Source organism: Castor canadensis, chromosome 13 (genome assembly GCF_047511655.1).
Source record: "Castor canadensis chromosome 13, mCasCan1.hap1v2, whole genome shotgun sequence".
NCBI lineage: Eukaryota > Metazoa > Chordata > Mammalia > Rodentia > Castoridae > Castor > Castor canadensis.
In genome coordinates, this window is record NC_133398.1 from 2,660,026 (window position 1) to 2,683,078 (window position 23,053).

The 23,053-nt window shown below is 53.1% G+C and overlaps 1 protein-coding gene across 2 annotated transcripts in view; it reads right to left on the bottom strand.

Moving 5' to 3' along the window:
- The window catches only part of Col5a1 (collagen type V alpha 1 chain), a 157,669-nt gene that overhangs the window by 42,522 nt on the left and 92,094 nt on the right, over window positions 1–23,053 (bottom strand). For both annotated transcript variants that reach the window (XM_074052867.1, XM_074052866.1), the window contains exons 21-34: window positions 22,118–22,171; window positions 21,430–21,474; window positions 20,748–20,801; window positions 20,478–20,522; window positions 19,414–19,467; window positions 15,754–15,798; window positions 15,261–15,314; window positions 10,666–10,710; window positions 9,639–9,692; window positions 7,602–7,709; window positions 6,701–6,754; window positions 4,564–4,617; window positions 256–300; window positions 75–128 (exon numbers count right to left, since the gene is read on the bottom strand). In XM_074052867.1, the coding sequence (XP_073908968.1) occupies window positions 75–128; window positions 256–300; window positions 4,564–4,617; window positions 6,701–6,754; window positions 7,602–7,709; window positions 9,639–9,692; window positions 10,666–10,710; window positions 15,261–15,314; window positions 15,754–15,798; window positions 19,414–19,467; window positions 20,478–20,522; window positions 20,748–20,801; window positions 21,430–21,474; window positions 22,118–22,171 (765 nt within the window). The remainder of the gene's footprint in view (window positions 1–74; window positions 129–255; window positions 301–4,563; window positions 4,618–6,700; window positions 6,755–7,601; window positions 7,710–9,638; window positions 9,693–10,665; window positions 10,711–15,260; window positions 15,315–15,753; window positions 15,799–19,413; window positions 19,468–20,477; window positions 20,523–20,747; window positions 20,802–21,429; window positions 21,475–22,117; window positions 22,172–23,053) is intronic.

A 23,053-nucleotide genomic window follows, 5' to 3' on the forward strand; every position in this document is an offset into this window, starting at 1 on the left:
CCTCAGGCACTCCACATCTTCACAGCATTTAAACACTGATTCAAGAGACCACTACAGAGGGACCAAAAACATACCTTGGGGCCAGGCTTCCCCGTGATTCCTCGTGGGCCTCTTTCACCCCTTGGACCCTGGACAGACAGATGGACAGAAGGAAGGAGAGTCAGCACAGATGTCCAGAGTCATGTAGCCCACCTGCCCGTCCCTACGTGCAATCCTGTTTCTACTGGACAGCCTTCAGGCTACAAGGAAGGTTACCGTTGGGCCTCGCTGCCCCCGTGGTCCAGGCTTTCCAGGTGTCCCCTAGAATCAGAGAAGAGAGTGATCAGTCATACTTGACACGCCTGGCACTGCTCGGAAGGCCACCCTCTGGGTCACCGAGAACTCAATGAGGTGGGGGTGGGTGCAGGCTTTCCTGGGCCACCTGCTTATCTTGGTGTGGGCAGGAGATTATCAGGGCAAGGAAGGGCATGACCGCCCAGCACACAGCACTCAGCGCCCCACACAGACCTGGTGAGATCTGACTTTACTCCTGTGCTCTGATGAATGCTTACCAGTTATCAACTTCCTTCTCCCACCTCCATTCCTTCCTCCTCCCCAGCAGGAGGGAAAAACATTATTGCAAGAAAAGAGAAGAAAGTCAACCCCTTTCATACATAATTTACTTTTGCTACTGTTAAGAATATTAGCCATTAAATTTTCAGCAGGCTCTATAGATGAGCGGACCTGCAATTTCACACAGAAGTCATACATCCAGGAGTCACTGGCTCCTCTCATAGAATTTAGACTCCTGATTTCCTGTGGCTGTTCTACATTTTCCAAACCACAGACAGCAAACACACCACATTTATTTTGCCAGAGCAAAGACATAACGGCTGGAAAGTGCAGTTTACCTACAGCTCGCAGGAGCCATGGATGGAAAGCGGTGCTTCCACCTCCCCAGCTCCTCCCTGGCTTTTACTTTGGCTTCTAATGACAGAGCCCAGGATTAATCAATGTGCTGAAGCCACAGTCTAAATGTCTTCTCACCATCTTTCATTCACTTGCCGCCAGAATCAAGACTACTTTCCTGTCTCCGCTTTTGACAGGTTTTTAATAAAGCTATTTGTAATGATGAGTTAATTACGCTGCTTTTCAACAATGCACCCTGGCTCCAGGGCGTTAACTCTGTGGCAGTATCTTTTGGCTTCAAATAAATATTTGCATATGAAAATTAGGGAAACATCTGCAATCTCTGAGTGATAAACGTCGTGCGGGTGTATACACTGTGATCAGCCCTGATTCTCTCTAGGTGTCTGAAGCTGGACCTCAGCTGCCTGGGCCTCTCCTCCCTCCCACCTTCACCAATGGCACAGCCTCCACCTGCTACCAGCACCAGCTCTCCATCTGGATTTCATTTCCCAGGACAAACAGCTCCTGTGCAAGCTGATCTAAGGGTGCCCCAAGGCCTGGGCACTTGGGTCTTGGCAGGGGGCAAAACAGAGTCTCAGTCCCCAGTTCCATCTGGGCCTTTGGGGGCATCTTGTTCATAGGGATTTGGTCATAAAGTAAGCCCCGCTAGAGTGTGGGGTTCCAGTGACTGAAGGTGATGAGCAGAATGTACCCCAGGCCTCCTCCACAAATTGCTTCAGTATTTGTCTTCTTGTTCTTTCCAGAAAGGACTGGGAAGCCCCAGACGACCTTGTCCACATTCTGTGCTGGAGCCAAGCAGCCAGGCCCAAGGAGAAGGAGCCTTGTGTTTTCTGGGGGATTTCTGAAGGTCCTCCTCTCCTGGGGCCTTACCAAGGCCAGGGTGCAGGCTCCTCACAGGACATCACTTTGGCCATTACACTTTCTTGGGGTGCAGCTGTTTGGTGGTACAGTAGATATTTAACCTCACACCACCAAATGCCACCACCACTTGTTACAAACTGTGAAGCAACCAGCTCTGCAGAAGGCAGGACACAGAAGAGAGGTCAGAGGTTCTCAGGCACCACTTGGGCAGGAGGCAGCACACACGTGCTGTCATTCCTGCCTGGCATCCCAACACTTCAGGCAGCCATCTGACCAGAGGACTGCAAGGATGAAAAGGCCTCTAGGGGCCAGATCTCCTCATTCACAGCCCTCTTGCCCCTATCCCATGCCTCTCCCAGAATGCAACCCAGGTCACCCCGACTAGATAGACCCTGCAGTGGGTCCTTACAGGCTGCCTTGGGATAAAGAGCCATTCTGAAGCACCTTAGACTGTAGGACCTCCCAGCCTCACCCTAGCCCCACCTCTGCTCCACTGGGCTGGGCTGCTTCTGGCTTCTTCCTCCCATCCCACAGTTCTACTGGCTCTCCCATCTCACCTCTCCAACTTCCCTTCCTCCTGAAATGCCATTCCCTCCATGAAACCCTCCCATGTCTCCCTGATTCATCCTATCCTCATTCTGTGCTCGCTCACTGCCTGTGCAAGTGCTGGTCACTGAATGACTCTCAACTGCTTTGGTCATCTGAGTCCCTGATACCTGGCAAAAGGCCCCGCCATTAACAAAGACTCAAAAATATGTGCTGTTTAAATGAACGAACAGTCTCCAAACAAAACCCTATATGACTATGAAGTCATGTGAAGGGCAAAATTAGGTCAACCATAGCCCTGATACTCAGGAGACAGCATCAGTCTTCTTGGATCAGAAATTGTGCTGTTTCCCAGAGGCTCCTGGGACTTCAGTCGGAAACAAATGATGGAGTCACGTACAAGGACAGCCCAGCCTCTGGCTTCCCGCACTCAGTTGGGGAGGCCACAGTCTCTGGGGTACCACATTCCCTGATCCCCAAACTTGGCATGAAGTGACAACCCATCATGAAAACAGACATCTTTCTGCAGCAACAACTCCACAGAGGGTCACCATATGACGACAGCACTTTGTCCCCTGGACAGGAGGTGTTGACTTGTTGCAAAGATAGAGACAGTAGCCCAGTTCAATGGATAACATCGTTCTGTGCGCTTGAAGGAAATGAATGGTCTCGCCCTCTGGGCCTAATGTCTGTGTCTTGAGACATGGTGGGGCATGTAGCCACAGGGGATGGAGCCTTCCTGTCTCCATCAGACTGGACTTGCTGATGCCAAAAGGCTGGAGCAGTTCCCATTTGGAGTTGGGGTGATTGGTGCCTGGCAGGTTCCAAGATCTTGGCATGATTTAGGCTTTGGGCTTTGTCTAGTGACCCACAGTGCTGATGCCCTGAACAATGGCCAGTGAGGGCCAGTATGTACCCAGAGCATCTGTCCAAACCCTGGGCCTGATCATGGAGGTGGAGGCTGAAGAACATGAAGGCAGAGCCTTAGTTGGGAGCCTGGGAAGTGGGCCAGCAGGGTCCTTCATTCCTGGATCCATGCAGTCCTCACTGTAAAGATCTGTGATCATCATAGGTGATGAAGACCATGTCCCTCTCCTGGGGATTCTCAAAACAACAAGAAAAGGAAGGTCCTCCCAGCATGGGGACTCTCCACACACCAGCGTTTCTTTACTTATGATACCACAGACTGTATCACAAGGGTCCCTGGGAATATTCCAGAGAACAACCTTTCTCTAAGACACTACTCAGACTATCTCTAGAAGAATGGATGGATGGATGGAGAGAGACAGATTTAAGAGGCACGGATGGAGGCAACAGCCCCCCTCCCACATCAACCCTGAGCTGCCCACTCCCAGGCAGCTCCCATGGTTCTGGGCTGTGAAATGGGCAGGGCAGCTGTGTGTTCACAGCTGTCTGTCTGAAGTCTCTCTTGCCTCCAGGAGAGCCTGACTGCTTTACACCTCACATCTACAGCTCTGTCTGCAGCAAGGGCAGCGGGGCAGGGAGGGCAGCGGGGAGGAGCAGTGGAGCACATGCAAGAGGAGCCTGCTCCAGACACAGTCCTGCACAGCCCACAGATGGCCTCTCTGTCCCCTACTGCCTATAGGCAAGGCCAACTAGGAGTCCAAGGCCCAAGATGACCATCTTGTGCCCATCTTCTGACCAGCAATGCTCAGGCTCTGTGATTCTACCAGTGGGCTCTTGCCAGGAAGGCCTGGGCCAGCAGAGACTCCACAAAAGGTAGGGGGGAACACTTCTCTTCCACTCCAATCCCCAAAATGCTTTGGTGACAAGAAGATTCAAAGAGCTTCATACTCTGGCTGGTGTTGATGACCACGGCCACCTCTGACAATGAGGGAATTGGGGTGGGGGTGCTGGAGACTCTCATGCAGCATGGTCCCAAAGGGAGGTGGGTGTGGGGCACACACAGAAAACTCGCTTCCTCCTTCTTTAAAATTAGCTTGCAGGAAAAGTCTCCCAGGGAGAGAGAAGTCTGGTTTCCACTAATGGCCTGTGGTGTTTATCAGAAAGCTCCATTTTCCCAGCATGCTCTCCTTTCTTGCCCGCTCTCTCTTTCTATCACAGTGCCACAAGCCTGGTCTGGGGAGAACCACCAGAACTCAGAGCTAAAAGCCCAGGGTCAAGATCAGCCATTCTGCCGAGTGGGAGAGAAATAAACAGAGAAGCAACCTGCCACACACCAAGAGAGTGGAGCAGCTTCCCAACAAAAGGTCAGGCCATCCTTACCCTGCCGCCCTTCTCTCCGTTGGCACCAGGGAATCCAGGGAATCCAATAGAGCCCTGAAAGAGAGTTAATGAAGGAGGAAGCATGAATGCTGGGCCAGAGGGATGGGTTACGCTGCATGTACCTGGGGGGAGGGTCCATTTTATAGTTCACAGCCTCCAACTCCAGCTCTGTTGACCCAGCCACTTACCACTCACCCACTTACACATCCATCCACCTAGCTATCCATCTACCCACCCATGCAATACCTATCCACCTAACCATCCATCTATCCACCTTACCCTATTCATCTACCTCTCTACCCACCCACTCACTTATGTAATATCCATCCATCCTAACACCCACACATCCACCCACTATGCTGTTTTTCCATTCATCTACTCATCTACCTAGCCACCTATCCACCCACTCAACACCCATCCATCCACTCAACGCCCATCCATCCACTCAACGCCCATCCATCCACTCAACGCCCATCCATCCACTCAACGCCCATCCACCCACTGGACACCCATCCACTTGTTGACTCAATAAATATTTCCCAGGTTCCAAATCTAAAAACCCAAACTGAGTCTTAACATGCTTCACTCTTACCCCCTTCATTCCACATGCCCAAGACTGTGAACCACTGGCTGGTATTTTGGGAGAACAGGGGACAGCTACCTAAGACCCCCTGGGGACAAGGTTTGTATCTCACTTCTCTGACATGGGCCAGTTGCCATACTTTGTGATCATCCCACAATGCCCCTAGCTAAAGTGTGACAGCTTGCAAAGTCAGAAATGAATGCAAATTTATGCACGGACTATAGCATCCAACAGCTGCTTAATTCTACAAGGCTAAAAGGTGTACACGAGCAAAAGATAGACTTAAGGACTGTGATCTGGTAAATACCCAAACACCCACTAAGACTCCCTGAGATGCTTCTCAGGGCTTCCACTGCCCCCTGGTGCTGGTGCTTTGCTTCCTCATCTCTTCTCTCTAGGATCCACAACATCCTGACCAGAGTGCACACGGATTCCAGGAAGAGCTTACACACACGTGTCCAGACCTGTACTTCCAGGGGGCATGGGGAGCTGAGCTCCTATACCTATGCCCATCCAGGTGGAAGACTGAACTGAGGAGACCTGAAGTGCAGGTGACTCAGAGCCCAGCTCAGAAGTGAGTCACCATATGTGACACCCAAATCACTATTTCTAGTCTCAGCCCCCCAGGGCGAATGCATAGAGTCCTATCTTCTCCTCCCCTAAAGCTCTCTGTACTTGAGTCATACCCCACCCTCTCCTCTCCCAAACATCCCCTCTTCTTTCTTCTCTTCCCTGAGGAACAAGTGTTTAAAAGAAAACGTGTCCATTTGCTCCTTTCCCCCAGCACTCGGGTAGATGGCAGTCACATTCTGCACACCCTTGCCAGACACTAAGCAAGAGGCCAGCCGCCTCTCCTGCAGGCTGGTGTGTCTAACAGTGGGGTGATTCTGGTGAGAGGCAGTTTGCCCAGCTGGCCCACTCTCCTGTGTCAACAGGCCTCGGAATCATGAGACTCAAAAAGCGCTGAAGCTAGCAGGTGGCAGAAATGGCGGAGATGCAAATCTGAGGAAGGTAGGATTGCCTGCTGCTAATAAGTCTCCAGTGAGCAGGCAGTTATTGTTTAAGGAAGAACCACGAATAAGAAAATGTGAGATGTGGAAAAAATAATGTTCTCTGTGATTTCCAAAGCCTTCAGGAGCCATTTCACTTAAGTCAGAACATGACTGCTCATGAGAAAGACTTTGTCTCTTTCTTCCACCTGTTATGAATGAACCCCCGTGCCTCTAAAGAGAAGCAGGGCTGTGAGGAGACTGTTCCAAGTGTTCTGCATGTGGACAAGCCAGTGGACGGAGGCTACCAGCAGGCCACAAGGCACCAGCTGGAGTAGGTTTCAGCCCCTTCTCTAACAGGCTCAGCTCACTGCCAAAGTGTCTCCTTTGAACTTGGCCAAATTAACACAAACGGCTGTGAATAAAGAACATGAAGCCACAGAGAACCTGTCACTCCACTTGCTATGTCACATGCCACCCAGGGATGGAGGATAGATGAAGGCGCCGAGGGCACCACAGAGAATCCTAAAGTGTCTACCGGGACACCCAGCGTGGGTTGAATTACCTTCGGCCCCTGTCTTCCCGGGTATCCCGGTAATCCTGGGACTCCAAGCTTTCCCTGGAACAAAAAGAAAGGACATTGAGGATAAGCCTGACCTTGCATGACTGCATTCTCTGAGCAGAGAGAAAGTCAGCGCGTCCTGGGAGAGAGGGGAGCAGGAGGCAGATTCTAAAAGTGAAGGGCACGGTCACCTCAGAGAGCTCCCTGCTTTGTGCTCTGGGACTCATGAGGGAAGACAAGCCTGGCCATTCCCACGCTGAAGGGAAAGCAAAGGGCCCGTGAGAAGAGATGGGAGCTGAGGCTGGTGTAGAGCTGCCACAGGCAAACGCCCTGGATGAGGACATTCTGATCTGCGGGTGTCTCTTAACCTGCAAAGGTTCTACCGAGGTTGAGATGGGGCGGGATATGTAGGCATGACTCACGGCCCTCCTGCCAGGCTAGAGGGCGTAAGACGGTGTGAGGGTTTGATGCTGGTGTGGGGCCTCCTTGGCAGCTGGACAGAGCAGGCAAGGTCTGGCTGCCTTTGCAGAGTCCCCTTCTCATAAGCTGTACATTCAGGGTGCAAAGGGGACACTGCTGTAACCCCCAGCGTGGAGTCAGAACTTGACAAGGACAGACGGAGTGCTCACGTGGGCCTCAGGTCTCAAAGCTTTGCAGACACCTGAAGGAAGAGGCTCCTCCCAGGTGTGGCAGTAAGCTCAGAAGGGCAATTTGGGCCAGGACTGGGACTAGTTGGTGGCTGCACATACCCGGTGGGAGGGGAGGGTCCACTCAGGAATGCCACCCATGCCTAGGACAGGCTCTGCTAAGAGCCTGGGTGCCTGAGGCCAGGGAGGGCCTGGCTGGAGCCTGCACAGAGCTCAGATACCCCCAGGGACACTGTGAGACATCCTGTATCACAAACCTTCTCCCCAGTGGGCCCCAGAGGACCAGGATCACCATTGGGACCTCCACGACCCTTCGGACCTTCAGGGCCATCTTCACCCCGGGGACCAGGAGGGCCAATCTCCCCCTGCAATCAGAAAAGAGGAGGTGAGGGAGGCCCCAGCAGTCTCCACACTCAACGGCAGGCTTCTTGTGGTGGTTGCCACTTGGCTGCCCGACCTCACTGGAGCCCAGGAGCTGCTCCCAGGGTCTCTGCAGAAAGGAGCCCCTTGGGCGGCAAGTCCCAGGGTGCCCCTTGTCCCTCTTCAAGTAGCCAGCGTGCCGCTAAGTCCTTGGGCTGCCGGCTCTGCTTCCCAATTTCCTTGTCTAGTCAAGTGCCTCTTGGCTAAGATACCTGGTAAAGAGTGGCTCTCAATTACCACTTGGCCAAATTCAGCAGGTTGCCTTGTGAGCTGCCTTCCTCTGAACTCCGGCAGGCACTGGTTGGACAGCTACCCAGGCACAACTCGCACACAGGGGGTCCCAGAACACATGTCAGAGACAGAGGGGCTAAGGCCTAATACATTCAGTATCCCTAGGTTGCAGCGGGGGAGGCCTGGGCCCACATAAGGAGGGACCCAGAGGCCTGCCCCCAGTCACGGCAACACCATGGTTGGCTCGGGACAGCCATCCTGGTGCTCTTTGCCATCTGTGGACAAGTGCTCCTCTGACCATCTGCTTCCAAGAGCAGCCTCAGGACGTCTGGGAGATCCCACAACAGAAATGCACACCACACTGATAGAGATAAGCCATGCACCTTCCTAAATTTTGAGCTCCAGTCTGTGTGGGGGTTGGGAACTCTGTCTCTAAGAAATGTTCTTGTTCAACCAATAACCATCAGGTACACCTATGGAGCACCAAGGATGGGGAGAACCACAGCACCCGCTCCTCCATCTCCCCCTCATCCAGTTGTACCAAGGGCTCCCTGCCCAGGGGGCATTTTTTTGTGTGGTATCTTTCTCATTTTTTTCTTTTTCTTTTTTTTTTTTTGTTGAGACAGGGTCTCACTATATAGACCAGACTGTCCTGGAATTTGAGATCCTCCTGCCCCTGCCTCCCTAGTGCTGGGATCACAGGTGTGCTCCACCATGCTAGGTTTGTGCAATCTCTTCTGAAGCCATGCCCTGGTCCTGTGAACTCCAAATGTGTGCTCAGTTATCAAAGAGGAAGTGAAAAGGAGCTTCCAACATTGAACTGAGAGTAGCCCCTCTGCTGTGGGTGTTTGGGACCCTCTGCTCAGAGACCAGCTCTGGAGCAGGGCAGTCTTCTGCAGTAATGTCACAATTGCAGTGAGTTCCTCTTTTATTCTCCTCCTCTGACAGATGTGCAGATCGCTCCTGCCATTTGCCTGAAAGGCTGGGGCAGTGCCAAGTGTATGGGCTCTCTCACTCTGGCACATTCCAAAAGGTGCCTTTGGGCCCCTCTTTGAGGGGGTAATTACAGCAGTGGTCACAGTCAACAGTTGACATCCAGGTGTATGTCCAGCTGCTGCCTGGCTGTGTCACCCGCTGTGTGAGGCAGTGCATTCCTGCTGGTTCTGCTGGTATGGGGGGAAACTCCACCTTGGCAACAGACTGCCAAGCCACTCTAAGAACCACCACCATTTAAACAGCCCTAGCACCTTCTCCAAATTTGTATGATAATACAACCCAGCCTGTGGCATTCTTTTGGGCACCTGCCACCTGAGTGAGTCCTACCTGCTCCAGCATCAGTGACTTTCTCCTGAGGTGACACAAATTATTCATCAGAAGCCACCCACAATGCTGGAGTTTCTCCCCAGACTGCAGAACACTGGGGCTGTGTGGGGTCTAAGAGGAACTCAAGAGCTCTGTGGGGTCAGAGATGGCTTAGGAGCTCAACAGGGACCCTCAGCAGAGTGTGGCTGTGCAGGTGACCAGCCTGGGCCCCGGCAGAGGTCTTCCTCTATGTTGAGAAGCTGCTTCATGGTTGGAGACTCTCCCAGATCTTCGGCAGGGCCCCCAACCCACCCTGCCTATCCTCAGCCTGCAGCACTCACCCGATCACCCTTGATGCCCATGTCGCCTTTAAACCCTGGGAAGCCGTCTTCACCCTGCATGTGGGACAAGAGAATTTCTCAGTCTAGAGAACAGAATGCACCTCCATTTGTGGTATCTGCTTCCCCCTCCCTGGGACAGACTGCACTCGGCACAGAGAATCCACCTTCAAGGATGCAGAAGGGGCTCTGGACAGGGTGGGTCGTGAGTGCCTGTGCTTGTGACACCTGTACCCGTTAGCCGAGGCTAGGTGGGCTCTGGGCCCTGCAGCTGGAGGGCTGGAGCTCTGGTGGTCAGCTAAGCCTACGTTGAATGTGAATGTACTGCACAGTTGGCTTGAGCAAGTTGCCAAGAGGCGGCCACACTGTCCTATGTAGCTCAGGACATCGGGACACACTGCTGGAAGTGTGGAGTGTTCTAACTCTGGACGGCACATTTTAGCTTCACATTAACCAGCATGACCACAGAGGCCCGGTTTGCTCTCCGACCATGCCACATAGCACCATGCTCTGAGCTGTGGTCACATGCTAACTAACGTGGGCATCCCAGAGCTGAGCCTCCCTGTGTGGCAAAGCCCAGGTCCTGGCAGTGCCCTCCGAGTGTGGACCACGAGCCAGCCCCTCTCTTTCTGGGCCCAATTCTGCATGGCAGTATGACATCTGCAGGTGTGGGGCTGCCAGGGAAGAACATCAGCAACTAACAACTAATGGACACTCCAGCTGCTCCCTGAGAGGAGCCCACCGGGAGGAGTGTCGGGGACAGTGTGCGCCTGCAGGCCAGTGAGGGCTGCGTGGAGCATCTGGACCTCAGTCTTCTTGGGCAGAGGCATTGGCCCTGCCAGGGCACACCCCACGGTACTCGAGGACCTGCCCTCCTCAACACCTGGCTTCTCGTTTGCAAACAAACATGTTTCCCACAGAGTAGCATCCATTCCTTCTGTCCAGAGGTGACCCCTTCCTCAGCTGGTTCTGCTGAAGCACTGTGTCCTGCTGAAGCAGGCCCCCTGCTAGAGGGGGGGTGGGAACTCACCTTCTCACCCTTGGTGCCCTTCAGCCCTCGGATACCATCTGCTCCCTGTGCAGGCAGGAAAGAGAAAAGAGAATCACAACCACAACACTGAGCCCTGCAAGGGCCATTCCGCTCCAAGGGCGCAGGAAGGTGGGGCCCTCGCAGGCCTTGGGAAGTCCCTCCTGACCTCGCACCAACTTCCCATGGCCCATGTGACACCCAGCTTGTTCCCAGTTTCTGCAGTAGCCTGGATTCCTCAATTCTACGCAGAAGATCAAACCGGCCCTGGCCCTTTACCTCAAGCTCTGGATCTAATCCGACAAGGGCCTAAGCCCAGTGCTGATGCCTTCCTATGCTAACATCTGCCTCTTCTAGAAACAACCATCCCTTGGAGCTTTGGGAAGGAGCTAGGACATGGCTCTGGTGCAGGCAGATGGGTTCAGATCCTGGACCTGCCCTGTGGCTCCAACAATGTCCCAGACTTTTGCATGCCTCAGTTTCCTTATCTGGGATGACCTCATTCCTGCCTCTCGAAGGGAACGTCAATACAGTGCCCAGCACCTACCAGGTGCCCAGAAAATGGCAGTTTTGCACCACAGATGACCTAAATTCTGTGTTACCATCAGTGCGTGATATGTTATAGCCTCCATTAATGGTATAATAATGACTGAGGTTGGACCAGCCTCGGACAGACCATCTACTTCTCCCTGCTAAACACCTGCGAAGGGCAAGGACTGGGCCCAGGGCCTCAGCTGGTGGAGATGAACATTGAGGAAGGGTGTGACACAGCCCTCTCTGGCAAGACCTCTCAGCCTCAGGCTTCAGAGCAGTTCAACTTTTACCTACAAAGACTTACTGCTGACTTCAAAGGCCACCTCAGGCCACCTGCCCGGGGACCCCAGAGGGGCCAGGCCTCCCTATTTCTTCCTGGCTGAGAGTGCAGCCAGGACTTAAGCCGCATCCTCAGAGGACCCAGGAGCTGCCAGCTATCCTCTGGTGGTCAGAACTTTCCACAGATTTCACAGCTATGTTTCCCTAGGGCTGGGGAGGGAAGGGTATGGGAAGAGCTGTAGAGGGAGGGAGGGAGGCACACAGACTGCAGCCAGGGCTCGTTTTGGGATGCTATGGAGGGATGGGGAATATGGCTCTGGAAGTACTTTTGTTCCATCACCATGCTGTGAGGTGCTGGTGGCTACACGGACAGAGTCATGGTTACCCTGAGACCCTGACCACAGGAGGGAGGGTGTAAAGCACCTGGAGACAGGCCCATGTTGACAATCAGCCTGCTCAGCTCCCCCTGGATGACAGCCTCGGCACACAGCACAGGAGTGGAGGGCCACAGCTGGAGGAAGCTGGCAGCAGCAGGTTGGGTGAGCTCTCCTTCACTGTTCATTGAGCCTAACACTGGCTAAACGAATATGAGTTGACTCTGCAGGAGCCCCGTGCATCAGGACGGCAGCCCCTGGTGCTCAGAGGCAGCCGCACGTAGCACGGGACAGGGGGTGGGGAGCTGGCTCCAAAGAGCCTGTGCCATGCTTACTCACACCTGAGCCAAAGACAATCACTGAACTCAAAATGGATAGGCGCGTGATGCAGACAGGGAAGTACCCAGTGTACACATGTCCACACTGACTCTTAGGAAGCCAGAGGGGCAGCTTGCTGCACACACCTCGACCACCTGGCACACAGAGGTTCTTAAAAACATCTGTGGGAGCCAAGCACTGGTGGCCCACACCTGTAATCCTACCTACTTGGGAGGCTGACATAAGGAGAAATGAGGTTTGAGGCCAGCTTGGACAAAAAGTTAGTGAGACACCATCTCAACCAACAGCTGGGTGCAGTGGCACACGCCTGTCATCCCAAGCTACCTGAAAGGCTGAGATCTGGAGGATGGTGGTTCCAGGCCAGTTCAGCAAAAAAAATTCGCAAGACCTTCATCTCCATAGATAAGGCTGGGTGTGATGGTGCATGCCTGTCATCCCAGCTACAGTGGAGAGCCTAAAACATGGGACCACAGTCCAGCCCACCCTGGGCAAAAAGCAAGGCCCTATCTCTAAAATAACCAGAGCAAAAGGACTAGAGGTGTGGCTCAAGCAGCACAGAACCTGCCTCACAAGCAAGCCCTGAGTTCAAACCCCAGTGCTGCAAAAAAAGTGTGGGCCCAAAGAATCCAGGAAGGTGAGAAGTACCCAGTCCAGCCAGCTGCCACTGCTTTAGTGGTTTCTAAGCCTCTCTTTTTCCTAGCAATCCTTCCAAAAGGTCCAGGCCAGAAGCCCCTAAGAAAGAGAGCGCAGTAGTGTCCTATGAAAGGGCCTGAGGAGGCCTGTGCACCCTGCCTCCCATGGGAGGACACGATGAGAAGGCTCCATCCATGCAGACAGGGCAGCTGTCACCAGACACCACCCTTGCTGGTGCCTTGACCTTGGACTTCCTAGTCTCTTGAACTGTAGTAAGAAATGCATTCCTGTTGTTTATAAGACCCTGGTTTATGGAATCTCTGTCACAGCAATCTGATAAACTAAGGCAGAACCCTTTCCAGGAAGAAGGCAGGGCTTTGGTGGAAAATAACCAGACCTTCCTGACCAAGGCCTACCCATCCCTAATGGCTGCAGCTCAGCATGCCTTCCACCCACACAGCCATCACATCCTTGTGGCCCGAGCCACCAAGGTTCTCAAACGCACGGGAAGATGACAGTGTATTTCCCCAATGAAACTGTTTTGAACGCCAGTTTTCCTTCCACCCTCTGCTTCCAAGTCTAACCGGATTGCTCATGTCATGAATGAATTTTAATCAGATAGACAGATAAGAGCAATCTTCATAAACATTTTAAAGCAAACACCTTGTAGCTCGCAGAAGCAGCCTCATGCCATTAACCATGCATAGGAGCTGCCAAAGGCTCCTGCAGGCGACAGGAATTTCTAAGATAAACACGCACAGAGTCCATGAAGTCAGCACTGCTAACTCATCGCCTTAGAAAACAGATGGCATTTTGCTGGGAAAAGCTTCTGAGAGGAACCCGACCTATCTAAGGCTTCCAAACCCTTGGTGGTCACTCCTTGGTGGCTTTTGAACTTGGGACATCCTGATTCTTGGGACATAGAAGTCAGGGCCACTCATAGACAAGGATGGGGCACTGGATTAGGACCCTGGATTAGGCACTGGATTAGTCCTGACCAGGGTATCTCCAGAGTTCAGAGTAATTTGGGGTAAGTCATTAACAATGGTGTCTTGGGTTCTTGATCCTCCACACTCCAGGGCAGCTGCACACTGTGTGCACAATAGTGGACAGGACAGGGACTGAGCTCCACAAAGCATGTGGATAATGACAGAGAGCTAAGCCGGGTCCATATGACTTCCTCAAGCTAAGAGAGTTGTGTGTGTGTGTGAGTGTGTGTGTGTGTGTGCAGGTGTGTGGGTGTGAGTGTGTGTGAGTGTGTCATGAGCACGTATGTACATCCCTTCACATTAAGTTAAAATCATTTTGAAGAAAAGACTCATCACCAGAAGCTGGGTGCAGTGGCTCAAATTTATAATCCCAGCTACTCAGAAGGTAGAGATCAGGAGAATTGCAGTTCAAGGCCACTGTGAGCAAAAAAGTAAGTGAAACCCTATCTCAGCAACAACAACAAAAAAAAACTGGGAGTGGTGGTATGCACCTGGCATCCCAGCTACTCAGGAGGCAGAAGTAGGAGGATCAAGATCCAGGCCAGCCTGGGCAAAAACATGAGACCCTATCCCAAAATAACCAAAGCAAAAAAAAAAAAAATAGGGTGGGGGTGTGTGTGGCTCAAGTGGCAGAGCGCATGCTAGCTAGCACAAGGTCCTAAGGTCAAACCCAGTTCCACAAAAACACTAGATTTGGCTGATGGGAAGCCTGGAGCTCTGAGAGGCTGCAACCTGCCTGTTCCTGGAGAAAGAGGGGCCTGTGCACACATCCTCTACATCTGAATGTGCTGCCCCCAGGGAGCTTCGAGGCTGAGATTAAATCACGAAGCCAGAAGCAAACCCAGTTAGAGCTGGTGAGACAGCAGGGACGTGCTGTGGATATTGCTCTGGAGCTCGTTGCCCCTCTTAACAAGGTTGTGGCATTCTCGCCGGCAGAAACACGATTGCGAACAAACAGATGACACCCTGGGACTCTGCCTCTCAACAGCTCTGCTCTGTCCAGACGCTGTCGGAGGGGACAGACTCCCGTTCTCGCTCTTCCAATGTGCAAACGGCTTCCCCAGACAGGAGGCCAAGCTCTCTGCCTCCCCGAGGTCTGCTGCCCACAAGAGGCATGGGAGAGCAGCCTGGCCCTGACAAACTGTAACACTAAAGGAAATGCAGGTGGACATAGGCCCCCCATTCTGACAGACGGACAGTGCTGGGCCACCTGCTCATCACAGGCCCCTCCTCTGAATCAGCCCTTCCTGGTGCCATTGGGCTACATCCTCACTTGCTAGGTTCAGTGTCCAGGGACCCAGTGTCTATATACCTGACTGGGAAGACCAGGCCACCCCAGGGTGCTGGAGAGAGGTTTTAACCATAGAGGAATTCACCAGAACCAGACAAGCTATGCCCTCCATCCCACCCAGATCTTAGGAAGACCCCAAGCTGCACGACTCCATCTCACCTTGACTCCTCGAGGGCCTGGGTAGCCAATGGGACCCTGGGGGCCAGGAGGACCCTAAAATCAAAGGGAAAGACCATTAACCATTTAGGGGGTGCTGGGGCAGGTCTGACTAGAGGATCCATGGGAGACTCCTGCACATGACCTAAAATGATAAAAGCAGCAGTTTGTGCTTTGTGACAAGCCAGGACCCCTGAGGCCAATTGGACCACTAAGTCCTGCTCTGGTAGGCCAGAAATTGAGGAGTGGGTTGGGGCAGGGGCATTCTAGAAGGATGGAGCTGCCATTAAAGAAGTTTACCCCCAGCCTGGGACAAAGCAGGAGGTCTGCTCTGGAGGGGAGGGGACGGGACAAGGACCTATCACGAGGTAACATCGTTCTGTAGTCAAAGCGGCTTGCGAGTGACCATCCAGAGCCCACACAGCAAGGCACCTCTCTCCACCCAGTCCAGGAGACCTGTGCAGCGACTGGGGACAGGGTGTGGTTGAGTCCTCACCTGGCCTCCTTTCTCTCCTGGAGGGCCTTCTTTGCCAGGATGACCCTGTCAAAAAAGAGAAGGACTTCATTAGTCAGCCATCACCTCAGAAAGCGGCCCCTCCCTCTACAGCATTCATGAAAGATAGTAGTCACAGCTACTGTCCCACAGCCCCTCCCTCCCCAGGAAAACAGAAGTCAAGGACAGCCGGACCGGCAGCCCAGTACAGCTCGGTCACTCCCAGGCTCCAAACCTCAGCTGCCTCATTTGCAAAATGGGAACAGGAAGTCCTGGCCCTAACCAGGCCCCAGCAGCAATCAGAGCAGACCATGGAGGGCGTGTGCATCACAGCCATGAGGGCAAGAATTAGCTTGCCCCGGTGACTGCCCACCCGCTCAGAACCCAGCACACCTCCAGAGAGATTTCACAGACCACAGACATGGGGACAGGGACAACCAAGGCTTTGCTCAGGGTCCTCTGGTCAAATGAACCTCTGGGATAATGAACCGGGACCAGACTCAGGCATGGAGCCTAGGGGACCAGCAAGGAAGCAGGGAGCACAGCATCTGCAAACGTGGCATCTGACTGGGGGACCAGGGCAGGAGGGTGGGAGGGGGAGGGCTGTCCTGTCACCTGACTGAGTGTTCCTGTGACCCATCTTCATGCAGAAGCTCCCTGGGCCTGCAGGCTGGGTGAAGGTGAGGGCCTGTCTTGGAAATGCCTGTATCCTTGTCACCTCCCTGCTACCTGGGTCTGGACCAATTCCATTCTCAGAAATTCAATTCTCTCTGATCCAGGATTAAAGCCCTGTGTTCATAACCAGTGAGCCAAATGTAGACAACAAAAGCTCACTACATAGAAATGCAGGCTGACCAATAAGTCCCCAGTTTAAAAAAAAAAAAAAGGCCAACAAGGGGTGAGGAGGCTGGCAGGCAGGTCTGATTGCACCTCTGCACACACCTGACCTGCAGTGTGGCCTAGGGCAGGGCACTTGCCCTCTCTGGGCCTGCACTTCCTCATGTGTTCAGTGAGGGGGCGGGGTGAGTGCTCTGAAGACCTGGGGCTTTATTTCTAGACATGGCTGCACCATGGAGACCTGGGGCTCATCTCTTCAAGAAACACTTCGTGTTTTCTTATTTTTATTAGTTGTACAACTGGAGTCACACCCTTGCAAACAGCCTGTTGTCATCGCAAATGCGCCCAGAGTACAAAGTTCCTGTGTAGAAGCTGTGGAGGGCAGCATGAGACCTTTGAGGAAGGTGGGCACCAGTGGGTGGACAGTGCCTATTTCTTAGGCTGCAGGGACACACACTGAGCTGCTCCCTGCCTTCCAAAAACGACATTTATGCTCACGGCCCCAGTGGCTCATGGTGGCAGGGCTGAACCAAACAGTGCAGGATGGAGCATCCTGCCCAGGTGGCCGGGATGGTTCTCCCGGTGTTTTGTTAAGGAACTGGGGTGGATGACCCGTGCCAGGCTCCAGGTGGCGGAAGGGGGCAGTCCCCACACCCTGTCACTGGGGAAGCCAGCTGACCTGTCCACGTGGGACTTCCTCCACTACCTGCAGCACAGAGGGGCAGAGGAGACTGTAGGGAGGGTGCTCGGGTGAGTGCCAGCTGAAAGTGGCCAATGGAAGCTGGCGGGCACCATGCCTGTGACCGTTAGTCACACTAAGGCCCAATCCTTTGACGGCTTTGAAGTTGTATTCACAGAGGAGTAAACCATGGTGGAGGTGATGCCACACTGGCACAGAGAAAGGCCAAGGCGAGAGGGGACAGGGCTTTTGTGCTCTGCCCTGAGGGACCAGGCCACACGTCTCTCTTCAATATTCTGTAATGAGCTTGACTTTCATAACGGGAAAATAATAAAGCTCAAATTATTTGTATTTGGCGTTTTTCTGATTAAAAAAGTAACCTATGATCACCATAGACAATTAGGCCAGTGGAAGAGGAAATTAAACTCCTTCCTGGCCTCCCCACTCAGAGCAGCTCAGCTAATTGTGTAGCAGAGCGCTGCGGCCCATTTTCTCCACAGGCACACACGCATGCAAAGAAGGCAGGACATAGGATATTTTAAACTTAATATTATGTCGCGAGCATTTTCTCACGTCACTGAGTGTCTGCTGAAATTCAATTTTTACTGGCTCTGTAATATTCCGCTGGCCGGTAATTCATTTATCGTTTCCCCACTGTGCACTCTTAACATGGAGTCTACCTTGAAATTCTTCCTACTTCTTCACCCTTTTAAATCTTGCTTTCTTTACAACCAAACCAAGTCAACACCAGAGAAAAACAACAATAAACCAACCTCCCTTTGAGGTCCATCTGTGACATGCGACCTCCTTGGCCTGCATAGGCAGCCCAGTGTGGGAGTGTGTTTCGTGGCCCTGATGCCTGCATTTTTCCTGCCCACCTGCTGCTTCTGGCCCCTTAGGGTGAGTGTGATGACACCTGCAGGCACATCCACCACTCAGTGCATGTTTTAAAGCCCCAGTGTCGGGCGGGAAGAGAGGCAGTGAGTCTAGGAGCAGCCGGTTGGCTCCATTGGCCCCTCTCTACCCACAGGACATGACAGGAGCCCGGCTGTCCCACAGCCTGGCTGTTTGTGTGACATACTGCAGTGGACACTGAACGGATCTCCTACTGCAGAAGGGAAGCATGGGTTTCCACTTGTGGGCAACCACAGGGACAACACTAGGTGCTTTCCATCTTGTCATTTACTTACTTCCTAATTGTCTATGAGCAAATGTGTTATTTGCATCATTAGAAAATGCAATTCAATATAAATGTAAATTAAAGGACAGAGGTGTCATGCTGGTAAAGATTAATCACTTGGTGGCCGGGCCCTGCCGTCTCCAACGCCATCCACACGGACAGGCCAGTGATCACGACCTGTTTGCTCAATCAAGAAAGGGTGATTTGGGATTCACAGTACTGAACGATCCTCATCCTTTATCCTGTCGAATAAAGTCGACAGCTGTAGGGTAAACAGTCACAACCATCTTCCAACACATCTCACTTTCTTGTTTAGTTTGTAATGGTGTTATCGGAACAATAAAATATGCTATCTTAAATAATTAACTTAGCTTATCTTGCTTTCTGAAATAGACTCTTTCAATATCAATCAAATACTCTTCAACAAAATAAAATAAACCAAACCAGGTACAGGGTACATCCAGAGCAGTAGGTGTGGACACACGACAGGGGTGTGTGCACACACCTGAGCAGTTCCTCCTCCCCACGCCTCCCTTTTCTCACAGCTGTCACTAACTTGCTATTTCCAGGCAGGATCTAATCTGGCCCCACGGCTGTGCATTCACACGTCACCAATGCACTTGTGCAACACCCTCCCCACTCAGCGCGTGAGCACCGAAAATACACATGGCGCCATGCCCACTGCTTCCAGCGTGGGTGAGATGCGTGGTGACTCAGAGCCAGCCCAAGCCTCGTTACCTTTCCCAGCTCGAGGCTGAACACTGAGGTCGTTCCTATCATGCAGTCACCCCTCTTTGATGGGAACATGCTATGAAAAGCCTGACCCATGCTCCAGGCCACGTGAGTCTTCACTGCCAGAGTGGAAAGAGAGCAAAGAGCAAGGATGTCCTAAAAGCCCAAGTTCCCAGCTCCGCACTGGTCAGAGACAGTGTCCTTGGAGGGATGGGGAGTGGGGAGGACTACTCACCGGGGGTCCGTCAGCACCGGGCATTCCTGGGAGGCCTGGTTTACCCAAAGGACCCTAGTACAAAGCAGAGAGTCCATGAGGGAGCGCCCTGAGGTTCATACCTTCCCTAGGTTCCCCTGACCGCTCTATGCACCCCAAGGTTACTATCCAACATTTCTGCCCCGAGTCCACCCGTGTGGGGAAATACACAGGGGGTCCTCTGCTCCCACTGGCTGTGAAGTGTCCAGTCACCAGCCATGCTAGAGAGCAGGCCCCTCACCAGAGCTTTCAGCTTTGCGATGGGAACGAGCCCAATCGACAGCATCCCATCTGTTCTCCCGACATCCCCTGTGCAGGTGCCAATTCCTCAGGGGCCTTACCAAGCCCTCGGCGCCCCTTAGCACTGTCTTCTTTGTTTCTCTATGGCATACCCATGGGGCATCCATGCATCCCTCCTGAGGGGCCTGGCAAAGTAGCCACAGTGTCCATGGATGAACACTCCCCCATACCACCATACTCTCAGATGGTACAGGTCCAACCGCAGCCTGGCCACCTGTGTTTTAACAGGTGAATTCTGAGCCCTTAAGCCCTTAGTGGCACTTCTGCTGGTCCTGACCAATGCGCTTTGTGTTACCCAAGATACCCAGTGCCTAGACAAAGGCACGAGCTGCAGCAGGGCTAACGCTTCACACTGCCCCCACCAAGGACACGGGAGGTGCTGGAGGTGTATTTACAGTTGCCAAATTTAGCAAAACCAAACTAAAGAGCAACAAAACCATATGCCAGATAAATGTGAATTTCAGATAAACAACACATAGTTCAGATTTAACCGGGAGTCCTCTACATGTTTTCCTTGCTAAATCCAGCACCTATGTACATAGCTAGAGATTGAACGAATGAATGAGTGACTTGAATGAGCAAGTGAATTTGTGAATGAGAGACCGACAAAGACCCAGGAGCTCTCTCATAGCTGGCACGTTCAATTCTGAGTGATCTCAGCTTCAGGGTCCTGGGAGCACAAGGGACAGGAAAGGCAGCCTGCAGGCAGTGGTGTCCACTCACACACACAGCTCAGGCACACCTACCTTTTCTCCTGGAGGACCAATGGCACCCTGGGGGCCTGGCAGACCCTGGAGGGAAGAGCCAAAGGAAAGGTGAGGAGACTGACCCTGAGTCCCTCCTACCATCTACCATCATCCTGCAGACCAGCTCCAAGGTCCAGATGCCACCCCAGGTCCTGTCCCCTTGATGCAGAGTGGGGGCAGTGACTTTGAAGGGGAAGAGCTCAGAGCACTGGACTGGACACCCATACCTCTCAGGCCTGTACCCCTGGGCAGCCTCCCCAGGCCACTTACCTGGGCACCAGGATTTCCTTGCTGTCCTGGGGGGCCGGGCTCTCCCTGGGGACCCTACAGGAAACAAAAGCAAAGACCCTGAAAGGGGCTCTGGGTGCTATGACCCCTGCCCTAGGGGTCTTGTTCCCCCTTCATCATGGCCTCCTCTCTTTTCCATCATGGCTACACCAGAGGCAACATGCAGGAACAGCCTGGAAGGAAATGACAGGTGTCCTGTCGGAGAGCAGGGACAGGAATGGGGGCTGGAGGGCCAAGACATTGAGAGAACATCCCCCAACACCCACCCAGGCAGTAGTGTGTGAAAGGAGCTGCCAGGAAATACTTCATTCGGTAGAAAATCCCCCACCCTGGATTTCTTGCTGAACCCCCCAGTGCTCTTGAAGCAGACGCAGTGCCCATGGACTTAACTCCTGGTGGACATTTATGGCAACTCCTTGGGCACAAGAAGCAAGCAGCCTCCTGACTGAGCAGGTGTGGGTGAAAAATACCGACTCTTGGCCTCAAGTACCAATACTCTGCACCTGTACCAAGGGCAGCACCTGGCTGCAGCGAGGCCTCCGATGTGCACTTTGTGCCCCCCCATTCCCAGCTGACATGGACAGTGATGGACCTCCCCAGCCAGGCATGGAGTGCACTCGTGAGTCATCACAATGGAGCCAGGCCTCGGGATCCCTGAACTCACCACATTTCCTTTTGGACCTGGCTGACCATCCATACCCGTTACACCCTGCAAATTTAAAAAGATACACACAGAAAGCAGATGAATGACTGATGGATGTTCAAAACCCACCCGACACACCACAGATGCCTGCAAGGATGCTCTGGGGAGGGGAAAGCCTTGACCCACGTCCCTTCCTTAGAGAGTCCCCTGATGGGCACCCCGAATTCTTCAGCCTAGGGATAGCCAAACTGCCAGGCCCCAGAACCCTATGGGCAGGCCCTGAGTTCTAGAAAGGCAGTCAGAGGTGCTGAGGAGGGTGGGAGACAGTCCATCCCATGGGAACAGAGCTCCACCAGAACCAAAGGCCTCTGCCCTCCTTCCAGGACTTTCACCGAAGCTGCTGGAAGGTCTGTCAAGCATGAGGAGACATGCCATTCTAGAGCATTAGTTATAATGGGAGTGCCAGGAAGGGAGGCAGGAAGAGTCTTAGGGTTGGCTCCATCGGCCCCCACCTGCAAACCCCCGTCTGCCGCACCAGCAATTTTGCGTGTGAACAATAAAGACCCACGGCGCCTTGTAACAACAGCAGGCATGTGCACAATGGTGTGCGTGAATACACTGCCCCCAGGTCTAGGTGAGACGCTGGCTGGGCAGGAGAGTCTCAAGGGCAGTGATGGGGACACACATATCAAGAGGTGACAGAACTTACAGGAGGTCCTGGGGGGCCCGGAGGCCCCTTTGGCCCAAGCAGACCACGTGGCCCCTGAAAAAGGAAAGAGTACGGGAAGTCAGACTCAGCAGGTATCCCCTGCCCTGCTCCCTCAATCCCTGCATACCCATGCCCCACAGCCAGCTCCTCCCTGAGCTTAGCCTGTGTCTCAGGTCTCCAAGGGAGCCTGACCAGATGCCCTCACCCTGTGTCCTCTCACCCATCCCTCCCGTCCATCTTGGTGCTGGAAATCAGAAGCAGAGGGTGCCTGGAAATGCTAGGGCTCTGACTGGGCAAGGAAGGGTGCCTTCAGGGAAGGGGGGAGTGCTTTCTCATCTGCTTTTGGCACCTGCTCAGGGCAGGAGGGAACAAAGGCTCCTCCACAGAGTACCATGCAATTATATCCCTTGGCACAGGGAGCTTTTGTCCAACTCATCATCCCTCCTTCCACGATGACATGTGACATTGTTATTTCTGGCTTCAGAGAGTCCAAGGGTGTGGGGATCAGGGTCAGGAGAAACTAGGTATCTGATGGGAACCTCAGACTTTGTTGGAGATGGCCACTCTGACCATAAGCTGTCACTCCCTCCCCAGGAAGTAAGAGGCCATGTACCCAATAATGGAGCCTCTATCCAAGGCACCTGGATCTTAAAAGACCTTAATTTTGATATAACCTTTTCAGATTTGGTAGAAGAGAAACACTCCAGGTTCATTGCCTCTTAAAGACTTCCTTCGTTATTTTAAGACCCAGTCACATAAATGGTTTTTAGAAGCTAATAACCCAGAAGGCACTGCCTAGACATGTGCTAAGGAGAGCGTGCTGACGGATTCTCCTCAGTGGCTAACCAGACACCTGGGGTGTAATTTAGACCGAGTGGATCTGCACATGCCAACCCTGTGCTCCCCACGTGGCGCCTGCAGTATTTCTCACCACTC